The 21,315-nt window shown below is 40.4% G+C and overlaps 1 protein-coding gene across 1 annotated transcript in view; it reads right to left on the bottom strand.

Moving 5' to 3' along the window:
• Positions 1 to 7,293: 7,293 nt before the first annotated feature.
• DPYS (dihydropyrimidinase) overlaps positions 7,294 to 21,315 on the bottom strand; it is a 54,217-nt gene continuing 40,195 nt past the window's right edge. The window contains exons 8-9 of the mRNA XM_011373285.1: positions 7,610 to 7,817; positions 7,294 to 7,416 (exon numbers count right to left, since the gene is read on the bottom strand). Coding sequence (XP_011371587.1) covers positions 7,294 to 7,416; positions 7,610 to 7,817 — 331 coding nt within the window. The remainder of the gene's footprint in view (positions 7,417 to 7,609; positions 7,818 to 21,315) is intronic.

The following is a 21,315-nucleotide window of genomic DNA, read 5'->3' on the forward strand; positions in this document are numbered from 1 at the left end:
GAGCCATCAAGCCCAGGGCCCCATCTCCGCATTCAGAGGTGGCCTCGCTCCAGAAGCTGGTCGGTGCCTCGAAGGGTCCTTGCTCCGACCCGGCTGCAGGCTCAGGAGTAGTAAGTACAGGACTCAACGCAGGAGGAGCAGCGTCCTTCCTGGTTTTTCTGCCAGGGCCGTGGCTTCGCCCATAGGGAATACCCACCCTTTTTTTTTTTTTTTGCCTGAATATCTCCAATTTATGTTCTATAACTTCCCAGGTGATCATCAGTCCAAGAAGCTTTAGTCATCCCTGCCACATCCACTACCGCACTCACCACTGTTTTCTGTAACAGTTTACTTGTCTGTCTCCTCCAAGAGACTTGAGGCTGGTGTACCGCTCTGTTTCTCCATAACACGTACTCAATAAACAGCTGATCAATTACCACTAAAGATATGAGGGGAAGGAGAGCCCCCACTGAGCTTTCTCTCCTCTTTGGGTGGGTTGTCCTGGCCTGGGCTGACTCAGTTTACCCCATACTCCTTCGTTGCGCTTCGCCAGTATCTGGTCTGCAGGCCTCCCTTCTCCTCGGCCGGCTGCCCCGTGTGGGCCGCGGCCTCAGCTCCCCGGTTGTCTCCGAACCTCTTCCTGGCCGCTTAGCCACTGAACTAGCAATGCTGTTAGGCAGCCCTTCGCTCGGCTGGTCACTCTGGTCACACTGACCATTAGATGTCTCTGACTTGACTGGCCAAGGCTCATCTGCACACAGTCCCCCTCCTCACCTGCCTCAGAGACTCTAGGTGGGCGGGGCCTGGTTTCCTGCCGGAATAATTACTCCTGTCCACACTGCAACCTCGTAAGTAAACCAGCCCTCTCTGAGGAGTCTGACTGTCCCATACTTCACAGTCTTTCCCTTTAATAGATAGATTGACAGAAATTAACAACCATTTAAGTTCTGGTCTCAAGCCTTTCAGGTCTTTCAATTTTAATTTTAATTTTTTTTTTTATCCTCAGAGGTGGATTACATAAGCTCTTTAACTCTAGAGTCACTTCTCGTTTGCCTTTGTTCTGCCTATGCCTCCGGCACTGTATGCTATGCGGATTTTAGAACCTCAGTAGTTGTTCACTGTGACAACATGGAAAGGCAATGGCACTCGTGCTGCACAGTCTTCAGCCGTCACTGTATTGTTCAGAAGTTCAGTCGTACATTTGCTTCCTAAGTAGATGTAACCTATAACTCTGAGGAAAAGCAGTCTTGCTACTTCTTTCTAGTGACGATGACAAACCTCCCTCTGAAGTGTGAAGTGCAGGGCCAGTGCTTAGTACTCATAGGTGATCCTAGTCGTTGGGGGCCAAAATAAAGTGGGCTTCTTTCCTTGGTATCCCAGTTGGGCATAGTTAAAACAGGGACTCCAGCCCCAGTCTTCAGCTAAATGTGTACCTTATTCTTATAGGACATCTAAGCAGCATAAAAAGCACAGAAAGGCCAGGATGAAGCATCAGAGGGTTCTGGGTTGAACAAAGTAAACATTATCTTCTCTTCTTGCCTTCTTCTCTTTGTGTTCTGGTTTTCTTCCTACCTTGCTTGTCGCCTTTCTCAGGCTTCTTTGCTAGTTTCTTCCCTCCTACTCTACTCAAGCTTTGAAGGTTGACAGTCCTAGAGGTGCTCTATTCAAGTGTCCTTTCTTCTCTGTCTAAATCATCTTGGTGGCCTCAGACTTTTAAACTATAGGTTTAAAATCCATATGCCATAACACCCAAATTTTATGTCTAGCATTGATCTCTCTTAATTTCTAGACTCCTTTATCCAAGTGGCTAATTGACCTCATTACAGATGTGTTAAAAGCATGTCAGACAGAACTATAACTTAAGCACCACAAACAACAGTTGAAACAAAAGTAGGATTTAAGCTCTTTGAGACCAGAGACTGCTGTTTTATTTGCGCCTATAACCTCAGGACCTAGACTACTGCCTGGTGCTCAACCAAACACCTCTTAAATGAAAGAACATTTCTTGACTGTATGACTTCTTAGAACTTTTTATATGATATTGGGCAACAGAATCCCCTGAGAGTAGCATTATCTACAATTATTTGACGGCTTTCTCTAGGAGTATCTCAAAACACTAGTGTCCTGAGAACACACCTGAGAAAGGCTGGTCTGGGTTGTGCCATCTTTCCCCCACAGTACAGAGTGATATCTATCTTGATGCTATCACAATCAAATAAAATGGCTTGAGGGGAAAACCGTGTGACAGGCACTCCTAAGTCACATACAAAACCTAGAAGGCGCCTTGCCTGTTAGGATGGTGGGGGTTTACAATTTCTGTTCTGGGTATTTAATGATGATTGTCATTGTGATGAGTTAATAGACAACGATGAGAATGGTATCACAATACACAGTGCTATGAATAAGTATTACTTGTAATTATCATTATACCTGTGTAATTGAAAAAAATCCTTTTCGGTTAGATGATCAGGAAAAAGAAGCAGCTTTCAGTTGACAGAAAATTTAACTGTATTGTCTGCAAAGAGAGAGAAGTGCTGGGATGCTAGATTTTTCTGAGACTGGAAAGACCAATTGAGAAGAACCTTGGACCCCAAAGGCAGTACTGATAACATGCTGCCCACGGAGGCTAAGATACTAAAACATCAATAAAGACAACAGACCTTCAGAATACCAAACAGTCGACACTGGCGCATACTGAACAGTCCAGCTGAACAGTGACTCCCTGAGAATGGAACCCGTGCCTGCCCAGTGAACTCAGAGGGACCCGGTGCACTCTGAACCGACCCTCCAGAGACAGTAAATCACTAAGACATGAGTAACAAAGGTGATCCATAACAGTGAAACTATGCGTTTATGCTAATGTTTTACAATCCACCAAATGTTTCTATTTAAACCTTGAAATACCTTGTGAGCTATTTCTCAAGGACTGTGTGACAAAGCTGGGTCCTCTCATTTCGGAGCTGGCTCCTCTGGCAAGCTTGCCAGTCTGGAGTAACTGAACCCCACCTGCAGGAGAGAAGACTGAAGAGCTGATATCCTGAGAATGGGGCAGGTGGCTATGTGTCTGGGTAGGGATTAAACTTTGCGATCAGTATACTGCAGCGGTTGAAGTTAAAGGGATTGGCTTTCAAGGGAGAAAAATCTGAGTTCGAGTTCCAATGCTGCCACTTAGTGACTATGTGATCTCCCCAAACCTCAATTTCTTACTCTATAAAATAGAGATACCACTACAGTGGTGTGCTGGTAAATGTTAACAACCAGCTCTGTTTTCCCTTTTCTTACTACTCCAAAAGCCCGGATGTACAGCACTTGCCTACTTCTGTAGTGTAAATATTCCCACCACGGCTGACTGCCAAACTACCAAAGTGACATCACTGAATGAGGAGTTGGGAAGAGATACACACAAGTGAGCCAAAATGAGTTGGCTCCAACATATGTAACATCTTTTATAATTATTAGCAAACAATCTGAGAAATTAAGATTATATGGCAGTTGAAGGTAAGTCTTAAACTATTTTCTCTGAGCTACCACATTGAGAAAGACATCGACAAACTGTCATTTCAGAAATGGAGAATACCCATTTTAAGGACCGGATCAGCCATATACTTAATTTTACCCCATCTAAAAGGCAAATTATGCTTATAATTGCAAAGATACAGTTCAGTTTAAAAGCTTTGGCAGCAATATTCTGAAACAGTGCATTACTTCATAAAGCTATTCCTCTTTCTCTATAAAATGCAATCTGACCCTTAATTTCCAAAATAGATTAGGTCACTTATTACTGAAAAAAAGAGAAAAAGAGATGACTTAAGGAATGTCTGTACTTCCAAATTTTGGTGAAAATTATATAACTCTAAACAAACAATAATCTAGAAATAATATCCATTTGAATTTAAAGAGCTATATTTTTTGGTAAAGCATTAAAATATGTAAATTGATTTTTTTTTAAAAAAATGCTCTTGAACATCTAAATTGCTGTTATTTTTTCTCTTCTTTTATTTTTTCTCCCTGCATCCCTTAAGCTCTTCCTTAAGTGACTTTATATATAACTGAAATATGTATTTTATTATGTTATATTTATCAAATAAAGTTTGATGCCTCATCTTCTGATTTAAATATTTTCCCTTAAGGATTAGCTGCTTAAATGTTAAAATAAATAAAGTAACAATTCCCCAAAGCTGTCAAATTGGATAAAAATGTCATTTCTTTCCTTTGAAATTCCTCACAATATCTGATAATAGTGACAGCTGCATGGCATGATGCTGATAAGTTTTATTAAGTAATAAAATGATGGACAAGAATCGAGCTCACAGATAACCCCACTACTTGAAATGAGTCAGGGAAAGTCTTCTGAATAAATTCATTTAAGTTTCTATGAGCTTTGAAACTATAGTCCTGTTCCTTTCATTTGCAGTTCATTTATTTATCTAATGCCTACTATGTACCAACAACAATATATAAGATACTGTCCTCAGGAAATTAGCACTCTCGTCAGAAGACCAGACGAGCTCTAGAGCTGGCAAACGCGGAGGTGTCTACAATCTGTGCTTTGGCAATCTAGAATGTAAGTGATGAATCTTCTTGGGAAGGGTAACAGGTGAGTAGGGGAAATGGTATGAGCTGTTTCTGCTTGCCTTCAAATACTTAACCTCACCAGCAAAGAATCTGAATATTTTAAATGCAAACCAAAGCTCTAATAACCTCATGTGAATTTAAAATCAAGAATTCCTAACAACTGGTTTCTTAACCTTATTGTGATATTTTTCTTCTATAAAATTATCTTTGTCTAATAGAGAAAAAAAATGTTTGAAATGTCTCCAGACAATCCCCAAACCTCATTTTACCCAATTTATTTGATACTGTTTCCACATCAACACTTTTTAAAATATGCATTTCCTCATGCTTTGAATTTCACAATCATGTTCTTTTTCTTGCTCTACAGAGGTCCCATGATACAGCGGGAATCAGAAAGGCCTTATCACAATCCTCTTACGCTAGCTCTTATGTTGACTTACTGCTTAGATCAGGGAAAGTTATTTAATTTTGCTGACACTCAGCTTTCTATTCTGTGAAATGGGGGTGATAACATCTATCATATGGCTTGTTGTACAGATTAATTAAAATAATAAATATAAACTACCTAGTAAAGTGCCTGGCAGATAGTAAGTGCTTGGAACAACATATGATAATAATGATAACAGCTATTACTTATTGTTACCGTAAAAATAATAATGCACTAGAATGCCTAAAAAGTTGGTGATATCAAAAGAAAATACTAAGAAAATAAAATAACTCACAAAATTGATAGTTAACTCTTTAAAAAGTTATGTTGACATTAAGGTCGCCAACAAAACATAAAACGATTTGAAAAGGAGAGCTGATAAAGCCAATCATTTGGTGCTCTCTGCTGCCTCATTTTCCAAACCAGAGGAAGGCTTAGGCAAAGTCAGTCTTTTAAATACAGTCCATCACATGTTCCCAGTTAGTCTAGCATCCCTGCTGGTGAACGATTGTAACTGACCACCAAAAACAGCCCCGCCTTAGATCCACTTCAAGTGTTATCTAGTCCTATTGATCCTCCCCGCTTCTGATTTTCACCCCTTTCTGTTGTTCATCCTTGGATTACTACTACTGCTTCATAAATGAACTAGCTGCCATAAATAAATGCCACCAATTCAGATTAATTTTTTGGGAGACTATTACTTTTCAATCCCATGTGCTATCAATCCCATGAACTTATTTAACTCAATCTTTATGATTTAGAGTATCGTTTATTGCTTAATTATAGTTTTTGGAGTCAGATAACCAGAGTTTATGTTTTGGCTGTGGCATACACGAGCTGTGTGACTTGGATAAGTCTCTTGATTTCTTGAAGCTTCGGTTTTCTAATTTTTAAAATGGGAAAGATAATCCTTCCTTCCCTCACAAGGTTGTTACAGTGGCGGAACCCTTAGCACCATGCCTTGTATTCAGTAAACAGTGTTACTGTTATCTATTGCATAAATGTTTAGAAACACACAGGATTCTTACAGTCACTACCTACCTGTCACTTGTCAGTGTCAGCATTTATAAATTAACCCCCAACAAAATGAACCATCACCTTAAACATTTTGACTAACATATATGTATAAAGAATTGTAGCATCCTGAGAATTTAAAGCATCCTAGAACACTTGTTTACTTAGTCAAAGCTTTAGGAAGTTTTTAAAAATTTGGATGAATCTTGTATAATGGACTCTGAGAATCCACAAGTTAAAATGTTCACGAGACATCAGAAGAGGATTTAGACTACAAGACCCAAATAAAATGAATCAAACCACCCAGAGAACTATTGAAAAAGAAAAGTATATTTTAAAATGGAGAGAAGAGAGAGAAGCCTTAGAACTAATCCAAGGGTTGCAAACTCCAGTGTCTAATGGTCCAGTAAGAAACATTAATGAGTGAAGCCGTCGGAGTGAAAATCAGAGAGGCAGCCTCTGCCAGACTTGGCTACCCAGTTCTGGCTTGTTGTTGCCATGCAGGATTGAGGACACAAGTTTCCTCTTCTGCCCCAAATAAAGCAATTCAGATGGCTTTAATCTGAAATTTTCTGACATGTTAGTATATTTGGTGAAGTAAAATTTTAAAACTGTTTAAACCACTGTGTGAACTACACGAAAACCCATGACATATTAAGAACAAATATCTCTTTTATAATAACAGAGTATGACAAACAAAAACTTGAGGAAAACTTTGTTTTCATCAAAAGAAGAAAACAAAGAAACAGAACTAACATTTATTGACCTTCTACTGTGTGCCTTGCATTTTAAAATTTCATTGAGTTTTACAATTTGTTAAGGAGGAAGCATAGTCATTTTCTAGACGAGGCCACTGAGCCCAAGGATGAGAGAGACATGTGCTCTTGGCCTCACAGCTCGTAAATGGAAGGGCAAGGTAGATTCATATTTAGGTCTACTGGACCCCAAAACGCCACCATTGGTGGTCATTAAAATGCATCCTCAGACATTACACTACATGGAATATAATTTTTCAAGGGGTCATTGCTAAGCTCTGAACTCCATCCCCATGTTTGAATGGGGGCCATGCCTCCCGCAGCTGTTTCAAGCCGATGACCAGAGACTTGGCTCAATTGCTGCCTGAAGGCCTTGCTTAACTTGTCATAGACTGTATGACAGTTTAGGATACTCTGCCTCCTTTTCTCTCCTCTCCTTTACCAGGGTTAGACTTGAATTGCAGTCAGAGGGCTCTTCCGGCCTTTCCTGGCTCCCTTCCATTCTCTCTCACAGATGTTTTCCCTAATAAAAATGTCACACCTTTATCCACCTGGGTGTCTGCTTCTTGGAGGACCCTGACTAATCCAATTGCCAAAAGCTTCCAGAAGTCCTAAATTTGCCTGGGAAAACCTGACTTGGTCCATCAGGAAACCCTGAATAGACACCTATCGACAAGGGGAAGTGCAACCATCTAATAATGATTCTTTCTTTGAAAACCGGTATTTGTCTCGAAACTCTCATATCAATCCTGACACCCCAGGAATGTGTTAAATTGAGTATATGTGACGACAACACTGACAAGATCCAGGAGCGGGTGACAGCCCAACCCATGGTAACTGTCACATAGGCACAACTCACCTGGTCTCGCTGCTTGATCCGTCTGTAAAGGTATTCAGCAAACGGTTTGCGGGGAACATACTTCCCATCTCCTGCTGTAACACTGAAAACTCCAGCTTCATATACCACTTTACCTCTGGAAATAGTCACTACGGGCACCCCATGGCAAACCATGCCTTCGAAGATGTTGAAGTTCACAGCCTGATGATGAGTTTTTGCTGAAATAGTCCTGTTGGTAAAAACAAAGAAGCTTCAGATCATGACCCACTCATCCGACAAGTATAAAATATTAAAAGAATGACTTAGAAGAAATTTTAGCAACTCCATTAAGACATAGCTTTATCATTAGAACAAGTGACTTTAAGAATAGAACATAGCATTAACATTTCATTACAAAGTAATTACATTTTCTGAGAGAAAAACCCAATAGATCATTCTTTATGGTGATTAATGAGGATGGAGTGGGTAGAGAGAGGGCACTGTCTCTCGGGTTTAAATTTTAAATTAGTTTTTACTTATGTGTTTAAAGAACAAAATATTAATTATAAAACATTTCCAACACAGATGAGTCTGATGAACACACTGACCCCATACCCAGCTCTATAGAATTTTAACTTTTCGCAGATGCCTCTGAGGCTTCCTCAATACCACTCCCCAAATACCATTCTTGTTCCTCCCTTCGCAGAAGCAACTGCTAATTTATAGTTATCAAATTGAATTTGAGACTTATCAAGGAAAATTATATCTTGAATTTCACTCTCTTGTCTGTGACGAAACTTGAAATTTGAGGTAATAAAAATAAAATAGGTTAGAATATAATCTCTTAGTATATTGTATGTCATGCATTTGCATATTCATCAGCGCTCTCAGTAATTTATTAATAGTCTCCCCTTATCCGCGGTTTTGCTTTCTGTGGTTTCAGTTCCCACAATCAATTACAGTCAAAAATATTAAATGAAGAATTCCAGAAATAAACAATTTATGAGTTTTAAATCTCGTGCCATTCTGAATGGTGTGATGAACTCTCACGCCATCTCACTTTGTTCTGCCCAGGATTCAAATAATCCCCTTGTCCGGCATCTCACACTGTATACACCACCTGTCCATAAATCACCTAGTAGCCGCCTCAGTGATCAGATCGACTGTCATGATATCGCAGTGCTATTGTTCTGGTAATCCTTCTTTTACTTAATAATGGCACCAAAGCACAAGAGTAGTAATGCTGGCAATTCAGATATGCCAAAGAGAGAGTGCATCCCTTAAGTGAAAAGGTGTGTATTTATAGGGAAAACAGTATCTGTAAGGTTCAGTGCTACCTGTGGTTTCGGGCTTCCACTGGGGGTCTTGGAATGCATCCACCTCGGATAAGGGGGCACTATTGCACTTTCAATCATACACAATATGATTGATGACTTCCAGGCTGGATATTTGGAAATATTGGATGTCATCTTTCCCTAAATCTCATTAAACAGGAAAAGTGGGGGGGGCGGGATCTGGCAGCAGTGAATAATATGAGCATAATCTGAATTCTAGTCAAAATTTCTACAAGTCTTTTTAGGAATGGATTTAAAGAGGTACTTTGCTAAAAACCCCATGGCTGGGTCAGAGGAAGAGCAGAAAAAAGCTCCTGCAAACCTAATATGGAAGGGTGGGACTGGGAAACTGACAGTTTTTGTGTATTGCAGTCCTAGAAATGAACGCGACAATGCTGGCCTGGTCCTCAGCCCTGGAATCTCATACCCAACTATCTACTTGTTTTCCACTCCTAACAGGTCCAAACAGAATTCTTGATTTTCAATGACTACCCCTACAACTCAAGTTTGCTTCTCCCTTAAGTTTCTCATTTCAGTAAATGACACCACTATCTACTTTTTTTCACCTGTAAAATCATCATCAAGTCTGTTGGTTCTACCTCCAAAAATATAAATCTCAAACCTGCCAACTTCTCTCCCTCTCCATTGCCCCATGCCACCATCGTCTCTCATCTGGATGACCGCGACACCTCTTACTGGCCAATTTGTTACCATTCTTACCCTCCAACACTCCTCACCACTCTTCACAAGGCTGCTTAAATGATCTTTTTAAAGCAAAAGTCATCTTCCTCCTTGAAACTCTAAATGGCTCTAATCTGTTCCTTGAGAGCCAAATAATTGTTAAAAAAAAAAAAAAAGATGATAGAAATAATAAAAAAGGATCTACTCCCAAGAAGAAATTTCACCATGGAAAAGAACAAAAGAAGCTTCCTGTGTGCGTCAGGTAGATACTTTATAACATCTTATTTCATCTTCATTATACCTCTTCAAGGTAGAGAGTATTTTCTACACTTTACAGGTAAAGAAATTGAGATTCAGACAAGTTAAGTAACTTGTCAAAAGACATGACTACATAGTTTGATAAGACTGGGATTTTTTATATTTTTTAAATTAACATTATTTTTGAATTAAATTAACATACTATCCCTTTGTAGTTATACCCATAACCCCTAGAAACCATTGATCTGTTTTTTATCACTATAGCTTTCTCTTTTCCTGAATGTCATGTAAATGGAATCATAGATTATATAACATTTTGAAACTAACTTTTTAAATTTGGAATAACTATTTTGAGGTTTACCCAAGTTGTTGTGTGTATTAACAGTTTGTTCCTTTTTCACTGCTGAGTAATATTCCATTGTGTAGATTCGCCACAGAGTATCCATTTACCTAATGAAGAACATGTGGGTTGTTTTCAGTTTTTGATGATTATAAATAGAGCTGTTATAAGCATTTATGTGCATGTTTTGTTTGAACACCTCTCTAGTGTAAATATCCAGGAGTGGAATCACTGAGTCATGTGGCTGGAGCTTTCAGTGGCCTTAGGAACCAACTTTCTGATATAAAGTTTAAAAGATGAATAGGAAGTAGGTCGATACGAACACAGCAGCGATAATTTCAAACTCTAAGAAGGAAAGGTAGTGATTGAATAGTAAGTAATGTTACTGCAGTAAGAAAATGAATAAAATATCTAAAGGATTACTAAGTAAAGAATGAGTTATGATGAGCTATGAGTTGGCGATGAAAGATACAAACTCAAAGAAAATCTAGGAAATAATATAGAAGAACTTCAGATCTTCGGATTAAAGTAGCTTTTTATGACCATCACAATCTCTCTGTGATGGTATTTCCATAGCCTGGGCTGCTGCTTTCCCACATATTACAGCAACACTGATCGATGGCAGGAATTCTTGGGCTCGTATTGTAGAATGTTACATAAACATGTCTGGACTGACACATTAGTAATGCTGCTAGATAGAGAAAGTAGAATGCATAAAAATTCATGCTGAAATGGTTATTGACATAAAAGAATGAGAGGCGAAAAAATGAAAACCCTAAGTCATAAAACTATTTTTCTTAGTGGGAAGGTAAGAGTTACTGATGTTCTTAGGAAAATAATCTAACAGAAGAAAAAAAAAATCTATACGCAAAGACTGTCATTACAATATTGCCTAAACTATTCAAAAACTGAAGCATAACAATTTTCCAATGACTAGGCAATGAAATATTGGGCATCTATGAATGACTAGTATTAAGAATACACTAGGAAAGCAAAAAAAAAAAAAAAAGAAATTATATAATATTAAATGGAAAAAAGTATAGAAAGTACATACACTATATCTACAAAGAAAACACACGTATGAAGAAAAAATATAAAAGGAAATGCACAAAGTAAGGTTTTTTGGGCTAGGAAAAAGCAAATATTAAAAAATATATATATGAAAGCAAAAGGTTTGTGACAGCAAAATATCAAATCAAATTTCTCTTCCTCAGCCAAATAAAGGTCATTCATTACCTTGACTTTCTCAGCCTTCAGATTAGCAAGAGAAAGAGGGCAATTAAGCAACATCTAAACTAGTCTTTCTAATAGGCATTATGTAAATGAGGTCAAATTAACACAAAATGTAAATTCTAGGCATTATCACCAGCAGCAAAAAAAAAAAAAAAAAAAAAAAGTGCTTCCACTTTCACTTCCAAAGGCATCTGACAGGGTGTCATCCCTCCCTCAACTTCTCCCTTCCAGCCAGAGCTGCAATTGTCTAACTTCAAGAGCTTTCACATTTCTTCTTTACCCCAAATGTCCCCCTCTCTGTCATGGCTGCCCCTCTCCCTTCCCTAAGACTCCATTCAAGAATCTCAGTCCCATGTCAGTTACATCTCAACAAACCTTGGAAAATGAAAAGAAAAAAAAAACAAACCAACAACCCTGGTACCTAGAAGCTGACCCTGATGACCTAGGGCATAACCGACCATTGTTCTTCTGTGGATTAGCATGATCTGAATGTGTCGTAATAGTCTCTTGATAAGTCCCCCTTTTCCTACTTGGCCGCACACTTTAAGAAAGAGACCATGTAAGCAGTGGGACAATGGGGAGTGCGTCTCGCAAGAGGAACCCTGGTAGTTACGTAGGGTACTTGCCTCCGAAAGACAAATCTGAGCTGGAGAAAAAGAATTACCTCCAAACATTTGAACATCTATTTTTGAAAAGAGTTGTATTTGCTCCCTGATGCTGCACATAGTAAAACTAAAACAAATGGGGATACATTACAAGAAATCAATTTTAGTTCAATATATTATATAATCTTCAACAAATAATGAAAGAACCATATACTTTTGTATATTTGTTTTACATTTTAGAATAAATGAAACCCAGCTATTGAAAAAAAAAAAAAAAAAGAAACCATGTTGTTTTATCCCCAGAACACAGTAGGTGCTTAATAAATATTTATAAAATGAACGGAAAAAGAATCGCACGATTTTCCTATCGGTTTTATTTCTTGCCTCCACTGTCCCCTGGGACGTGATTGTGTTTTAGAAATAGAACACTGAATTAAATGAGCTGTAAGCATCCAATTGCAAATTTCTGTTGTGTACTTAACCCTTCTGGCAAGCTGTACAAGTTCATTAGTACTAACTAAAGAACTGAAGTAAAATTGTTATAATTATCATTCTTAGCTGCATCTTATTATAGGAAACACTAGTATGTTGATATCTAGCAATACTTAGCAATACCAAGATTGTTAATACTAATAAGTATGCAGCTAAGTATTATTACCCCATGTCTCAGATGATAATGCTAAAATGGAGCTGTATAAGAACTTGTCCACAGAGTTTGATACTGAATGAACCCAGAGTGGTCAGAGTCACTTTCACGTTTTGAGAATACCGGTATATTTGTAACCATACTATAAAAAGGTTAAAAAAAGTTGTGGTACATTTACGACCTTTAATTGTTTTAAACAAAAATAGAATGTGACATCATCACAAGATTTATACAATTATAAAATATGTTAAAATCTATTCATTACTAGTGCAGTATGGGTGATGTGGTCCATTAAAATAATTAACACAAGTTCAAAGTCACACAGTTGCCTTTGTAAGAAGTCACACAGTTGTCTTTGTAAGAACACCTGTTGTTTCTTTGAGCACACCTCCTCCCAGGCAGAGGCCTTCTGTTCCAAGTAGGAAGCCAGGGACGGGCCGTCCCAGGATCCTCTGCGACCTGGCCTTCTCCAAAGGGTGCCCTAGCAGCACACTCTGCATGGCAAGCTGGTGACTCAGAAAGCAGGGGCCCCAGGAATCCCTGTGGGTGAAAGTGGAGACGAATAAATCCTGCTTATAGGCCCAGCCATGACAGGCATCTAGCAGTAGGGTCCAAGCCCAGCCTCAGTGAAGCGATCCACGGCAGCCGTGCCAGGGCAGCCTGGGGCTCTCTGGGGCTCTGTGGTAGGCCTGAGGCACTGCTCCGGTGTGCAGCTTCTCAGCCTGGTCCTCTGGCACTCCTGGAGATTCTCTGAACCACCGCCCCTTTTAACTACCTACAATGGATTTTACTTGGTCGCGGCTAAGAACCCTGCCTGATACATCTTTTTCTTTTGATACTTGCAGTACATTTGGAACTTTTTGAAAAATCTCCTTTGTGATAATCTCAAACGTATAAATTTGAGGCCTGCCTTAAGCGTGAAGGCTGAGCCTAACTGCCCTGCAAGTGTTGGCCCAGGACAGAGGTAAGCGTTAAGCACCATCTTTGATTAGGGTCATTGTCATATAGTACACAGGTGTAGACCCACTCTTTTCGGAGCTTTATAATAAAACACCCGCTATGTTTTCGTAAGTTGCTCAGAGGGGCCCCCTCTGATTCAGCACAGGTCCAGGTGTGAAGGCCAAAGTCAGACTCATGTAACCAACTCGGCAGAGCTGGCGGGCCTCATGTCATCTGGTAAGCAGGTAATGCTCTGAATGCTGGAAGACTATTTTAGAAGGCAGTAAGGACACACAGGCCCAGGCTCTGACTAAAGGGAAGTTTCCGTCAACGGATGAACCCATCATCAACATAAGGTTTGGCCACGCAGTGAGGTAAATTGGAGCAGGTGTCATGGATCTTCGCAATTATATATCAGCTCTTAAATGGGCCACACACATGAGTCCATCCTGAGAAATGCAGGGTAGCAAGCACTGTAGTTTTGTCCCTTGGCATTCAATCCTCCCTCCTCTGGTGTCAGCACCCCAATTTTTCTTTAAGAAACTTCTCTCCCATTGGAGATAATCTGGCAAGACCGTTAGACATGGCGCCCTCTCCCTCCCTAACCGAGAGACAGCCAATTGCGTTGTTTCCCAAGAATCTGAATCTTTGGCAGAGTGACAACAAAATTAAAAGTGATTGAAGGATGCATCTCTGAACACAGACCACCTCCTGCTGCGGGATGTCCAGGGCGATGCTGGTCACTGCCCCTCCAAAGCCCAGAGCACTGCCTGTTCCCTCAGTCTGTGACATTTCCATGGCCTCCCATAGAGTGTGTTTGGGTTTAAGTGAGAGCATGTTGGTTACTATGGTTTGCAGCCAATGGCCCTGACTGATAAGGACCTCCTCATTTGGAGTGTACTAACTCCCTTAATGAAGAGCCCATGGATATCTTTGAGGCAAGTTCGAAAGGTCTGTGATTCACAAAGAACCTAAAAGCTACTTTCAACCAAATCTGTCCCCAGAACAGGTGTAAATGTGGGGCCGTTCTCCGATTCCATCTGTAAGGAAAACCCAAGAGCTGCGAGATTCATTATCAAACATTTTTAAAATTTAACAAAACTCAAGTCAGCTCGGGAGAATGGCATTTATGAGAAATTACTCTGATTACTGATTGGATGCCAGGCTGTTGGCCTGGCCTGGTGGTGACAGGAGGGGAAGGAGTGAGTAAAGCCTTCCCATCGGGTGAGTGAGGCTGGAGCTCAGGGCCACTGACACTTCATTAGCAAATTCACAGGACGGATAATCTCATTGGCCACTGCGCCCAAGGGAAACGCTGCTTCTTGTCCAGCTCGCTTCGTATATACAGCCACACGTCTCGCTGCGGAGGGGAGTCTGACCCATCCAGTCACAAACACCTCCGCGCTCACGCCGGCGGGAAGCCCCTCAGAAAACACGAAGCTGTGTTCCGACTTAGTCAATAAGTTTGATACCACTCATATCACAGCTGCAGAAAAACATTCTGTTCCTCGCAAACGGCTTTCTATCAAAGAGCCGCGCACGTGCTCCTAGAGATGAGAAAAATCACCGGAGCGAAGCCTGGGCAAGCCGGCGGAGAGAGCGCCGTGGAGGCGGGAAGAACTTAGAGGACGTGGGTCTTTCTGACCCGGGGAAATGACGCGTTTAGGTGGATTTTTTTAATACTTTCTCCAACTCAGCCATTTTGTTCATGGCACAGATAGATTCATATCAGGTTGTCATGAAAACCTAATAATAATAATAATTATTATTATTAATAATAATTAATAATAATAATAATAGGATGTCAGGGCTATTAGTGGCATCTTTAAAAATATAACACCTCTTTCCATTGTTATAGGACACCTTGCACAGCCAACACAAAAGAACAATAATCTAAATTTTCCCAACAACCCTACGGGGTAGGTACTATGATTATTACCACATGATAGATGAGGATAATGAGACACCAAAGAATTAGTAACTTACAGCACGTTTCAGAGGTAGTAAGTTCATGTGGCTCAGGGTAGCTGCCACTGTAGATATTACCCCAGGGGGGCTCTATGGGAAGCTCCCAGGAAAGCCTCCGTCAGTGAAAGCATTCTTCATCCACCAGAAAATGCATGCAAGACAGCTTGTTCCGTCCTTCTCAGTGTTTCTTAGCCCGTTTTGTGTTTAGCAGCGAGGGCTTTAGGATGTTATTAAAAACTGCTTAAGCCGAAATTGGTCTTTTTCAGCGTAACCATGATAGGAGATATTTTTTCTGACATGTGTTCCAACTATTTCAAACTACCTCTCTTGTCATTTCTTGGACGTGACAAGTTATATAAAAGGGGAGCAAAGCAGCCACGTCTCTAGAAATGCTAAATGGTGCCACTTCAAGTACATTGTCATTATTAAGCAAAGTTGCTACTGACTGCACCCATCAATCTTCCACCCTCTGTTCAGACTACTATACTCACCTCCCACAGAAGAGAAAATGGGAATTCCTTCAGCCACGTTATTAAATCTAAATTGGACAATAACTTGGGAACTCTGTTGGTGCTCAGTGATGACAAGACATTTAATGCAGTTTCATATAAATGCTGCCCAAACATTGACTTAAAGAAAGAAACTGATCAGGTAACCCTGATATTTTGTCCTTGAAGCTGTGTCATGTAAGTAGTGTAGAGCGTGGTTAGATAAACTAGATTAAGACATTGAAAAGTTGACCTTGGAGGTAGGGACCACATTCATCACCCCCTATTCCTCCCACAGCACTAAACATATAGGAGGCATTTTATATACATATTTGTTTATCCGAAACTAAGTTATCGGCAAATTTCTGAATTACTACTTAATATAAATATTGCATGTTCTATATACTAGTTTTCAGAAAGTGGGGAACTGAATGTGAACCAGCAAAAGCTAGCATGACACTAGGGTGCATGTCCTATGAATATTAAACTGGTAACTGCTTATAGGGAGTTATGATTATTAGCTTTTAGAAAGTGAGCTATTGGCCTGACATATTGGTAAGAGCTAGAAATCACTTTCTGGGGTGGTGTGTGGGCTTGGTCTTGTAATTATATTGTTACCCTTCCCGGGAGCTGCCTTGTCCTTGGAGAGATGACATTGTTTGACAGACTGACTATGGGTGCAGCTTGGGCAGAAAAAGATGTCAGTTTTCTACACAGAAATACACTGGGTAAAATTCACACAATATCCTTCCTGAAAGTTCACAGTAGGCTAGGTACTTATTATGTTCAGTTCTAATGTCGTATTTTAAGAAGAAGAAGAAATGACTGGAATATGAAGGGTTCTCAACTAAAGGGACTAAAAAGAGAAGGCTGGATAACAGAAATGTCTGGGGGACTTTTAACTTTACTCTTTTTCTGAAAAGAAGATGACCTATTTTCCCTCCATCCCTCCTGAAGAGAGTAAAAAGAGGTAGTAAGCATAAATGCTGGCAGATGAAATGTAGTTTGACACTGGAAAATAACTTCTTGACAACCAGGGAGTGAGGTATGTTAGTGAAAGAGAGAAGCCAAGTCTATGGCCAGGTAGGAGAGCTGCGAATGCAGACTGCTCAAGAATTGTGTGACATCCAAGAAGATGGTCTGTGGCACCAGTCAAAAGTCAGAGAGAATTTCTAGCTCCTGAGTCCTAAAAATGGAGGCCTGGTCACAGCATCCTGAGGAGGTGATGAGGCAAGCCTAACGTCGCATGATCCTACTCCCAAGTCACAATTGAAAGGGCTCTCAGAAACTCCAAAACTGTCAAAAACATTTTCTTATAAAAAACCATAATGGACATTTATGGCTGCCTTGCTCTGTAATAGGCATTAAAAGCGTTATCTCATTTAGTTTTCACAGTAAGCCCATGATATCAATATTATTATTATCCCTATTTTATGGGCCAGAAAACTGAGGCTGAAAGAGTTTAAATTGCCTAGGATATAGCTATCGCATGGCATACATAGATCTTGAAGTAAAAAGGCTTTTCCCTTTAATGAAAAGCAGTGTGTTTTAACCACAGTGCAGTGTCTACAAGCTGCTTTGGAGATGGGCTGAGAATCAGCTGATAACTATGTACAGTGCACGGTACCAGCAACGTGCTTGTATATTTCTGCCATGGCTAACAAATTTAACCTAATGCTGACTGCTCAAATACCATTAGTCGGTTTTGAATGGACGGAGCCATTTATGATCCAAGTGTCTAAATGAAAATTTTTTTTGAATCTTCTAGACTTGAATGGTATCCCATTGTGAATAACAAAGTAACCTTTTCCCAATCACTTCTTGATTCACTGTCTAAAGACTGTACTGAGGAAAAAGATGGACCAAGAGTTGTGGAGGCACCAAAGGCTCCTCAGCGTCATGGTGGGAACTGGAGATCCAGGAGATTCAAGGAGCTGACCGTGGGTGTTCCACGAGAGGAGTCTATAATCTCCAAAACTCTATATCATGTGTTGGAAACCAATGGCTCGCAGGTTAAATCTGGCCCACAGCTTGCTTTTGTAAATAAAGTTTTATTGGAACACAGCCATGTTTATTAATTTGTGTATTAATACTGCTTTTGTACTACAATGGCAGAGTTGAAGAGTAGCAACAGAAACCCTATGGCCTGTAAAGCCCCAAATATTTATCATCTGGCCCTTTACAAAACAAGTTTGCTGACTCCTTCTCTAAGCGCAGTGGTGGAAAAATATGAGGCTCTTGACAGGATTGGAAGACCTAAAACCTTGACAATGAAAGGCCAGGAGAGAAAAAGAGAGAAAAGGTGGACGGGTAAAGAAAAACAAGGAAATAATAAAAAGAGCACAAATGAGGATGAGCAGGGTAACCAAAAAGTTATAAGGCAGAGACACACCAGTGACCATCCCAGCAAGTTCCAGGTATGGTCACTGTCCATTTAGCATCTGCTGTACTCCAGGTATGTGGCATCACCTCACTTAATTTCTCAACAACCCATATTATTATCTCCGTTTAACAGACGAGGATAGGAGACTGAGAGGGACTGAGTAACTCGTTCGAGGTGCCTAGTAGGTAAATGGCAGAATCAGAAATAACACACGAGCAGGCTGACCTCCAATTCCGTTCTCCTTCCATCACACCCCAGCCATCAGCGACCACCCCCTTTCTTTGAAGGATGAAAGCACTACATCGTTCTTCACTCATTAAAAAGGTTACCGGAACACTTGGTATTTTCATAGTAATTATCTGCTTTCCATCTGGGCAAGAATTCAGTGAAAGCTAATCATCTATTTCAGCTGTGCTGCAATCCAGCATTTTATCAACCCTCCTAAAATAGAGTGTTTTGAGCTTCATTTAGTAATAAAGTTGTTTAGCTCCAACTTGACCAGACCCAAAAAGCACCTGCTTCTAGGAAGTACTGTACTGTCCAGTCGCAGAGGCAGGCACCGGGGCTAATGTAAGTCACTGCAACATCACCTCTGACTTCCTGGAGCAGGCAGGAGGCTCAAAACCCAAGGTAGATGCAGCTGAGGAAACTGACTCAGCTACACCACTAAGCTTGCCCAACGGCAGACTCATCCATAATGGAGGCAGGGAGAGGGAGTGACACCCAGGAGGGCCTGACTAGTGATCTGCTATTGCAGACGAGCAGAAACCTGCTGACTTGAGCAAACTGGGGTGATGACTGCCTATATTCATAGGATGCTTAAAGCTCTGGGCGCTGTTACAACGAATTCACATATCTTAACACCCTGACTCTACATAGCAGCCTCTGATATGGGTATTATAATCATGCCCAGTTGACAGACGAGGAAATTGAAGCAAACCAAGGTTAAGTAACTCGTCCCAGGTTACACGGTCAGTAAGCGGAGAGGCCAGACTGTGAACCCAGGAGTTCTGGCTCCAAAGACCAAATCTTAACCTCTGTGCTGCAGGTGCCCCTCTGTCCTTCTTGCCCTTTTGAGAGGCTATAACTTTGCAGGTTTAAGAGATTACACACTGGAGTCAGCTGGGCCTGCTCTGATTCCCAGCTCTGCCCTTTCCAGCTGTGGGATTTGGGGCAAATGACTAACTCCAAACCTCAGTGTCTTCATCCTTAAAACAGATCCTCGCATTTGGTAATGGCATCTATGCTTTGGGAGGCAGAAGGCAGAAGTAAAGCAGCAACCAATTGGCAGCTCAAATTACCTGCAGGCTCACTTCTCAGTGCGAGGAGCCAACTGACCGGCTCCGCCTTCCCCTGGATCCTCCTTCAGCTGCTGTGACTCCTGGACCGGCTGTGTGTGTTCTACCCCGTAACCAAAGACAGACACCCACCCGCACCACACCACCAAGGGCAGAGGCAACGAGAACTGGCATGGGTTCCACTTCATCTCTGTGGGGCTCTGGCTCATGCTTGTGCTTCCACCTTGTCCTTAGTCTTCCCTCTTTACCCTCATCTTCTTTTCCTGAAGACCTGCCTGCTGGACTTCAAGCTCCAGCAGCAGCCACACAGATAGCAAGCTGTGCAGACGCTGCTTAACCAGCTCCTACAACTGTGTAAGGTCAAATCATATGTGTACAGATGTGTATGTCTATATGTGTATCTATGCGTGTCTATATACACATATGCATATGTATACGCTCATACACATATGTACATTTGTGTATATGTGCACACAAATGTATGTATATTTATGTGCATATGAGTGTTTACATCCACATCTATCTCCAAGTGGTTCTACTTCTCTGTCTGAACTCTGACTGATATATCCTGAATGGGCTACTTCTGGGATAGTTACTTGCTGGGATCTCTCTTTCCTCATCTTTTGCTACCCAGAGCTTTCACCCTCAACATTATCACTTGCTTTTCTTACATTTACTAATAGTACCTGAGTGACTGAAAGTCATGGCCAAGTTTTATGATGAACATGATGACAGTAAATAATAATATTCAGTTGTAGCTTCCATTTACTGCATGTTTATATGTCAAGCTCTATGTTAAAATCTTTTCAAAATTATTTTTATTTAATCCTCCCTTACCACCCTATAGAAGCAGGGTTTTTAAAAATATCTATTTTATTGGTATTTTAGATGAAGAAATTGAGGCTCAGGGAAGCTGAGTAACTAGCCTAAGATCATAATTAAGAGTCTGTGTGACTCAAATACTAAGTGATTAACCACTATACATTGCCTCCTGCTGTAAGTGATCCATTCAGGACACAGGCCTGGAGTAAAATGCACATTTATATGAAATTTTATATCAACTTCTTCCAGGAATACTAAAGCACCTTAAAAAGAAAACATAATGCAAGGTAGGATAATTAGGGATAAAAACAGAACAGAAAAACTTTAGAAAAGATGAGACCAGGCACCCGTGGGCAGCTGAACTGAGGTCTACACAGGAGAATATATTTATTAGCATAAATTTCTATGCAAAATCTTTCCCCACAATAGGCAACCAAAGAATGAATCAGTTTTAAGGCACGCCGTCATGTTTTCTTTTAGACCTTGTATACAATTTATTCTTATAGGTGCCCAGGAAACAACAAATGAGGCACGGGAAGACCGGGAGATTTGTCATATATTTAGGAGTTAAAAATGCTGGTATATTAAAAATAAAACAACTTGTGTATTTTATCACATTGCTGAAAACCATGCTTGTGTCATTAAACTCTTCCTGGTCTCCGGTTTATCACTTAAATAAATGAGGTAGAATTAGTAATTAGGTTTACAATATTTCTGAAAAGAGAGTTAGGTTCTGAAAAATGAATTTCCTGA

Source organism: Pteropus vampyrus, unplaced genomic scaffold (genome assembly GCF_000151845.1).
Source record: "Pteropus vampyrus isolate Shadow unplaced genomic scaffold, Pvam_2.0 Scaffold222, whole genome shotgun sequence".
In the NCBI taxonomy this organism is placed as follows: Eukaryota; Metazoa; Chordata; class Mammalia; order Chiroptera; family Pteropodidae; genus Pteropus; species Pteropus vampyrus.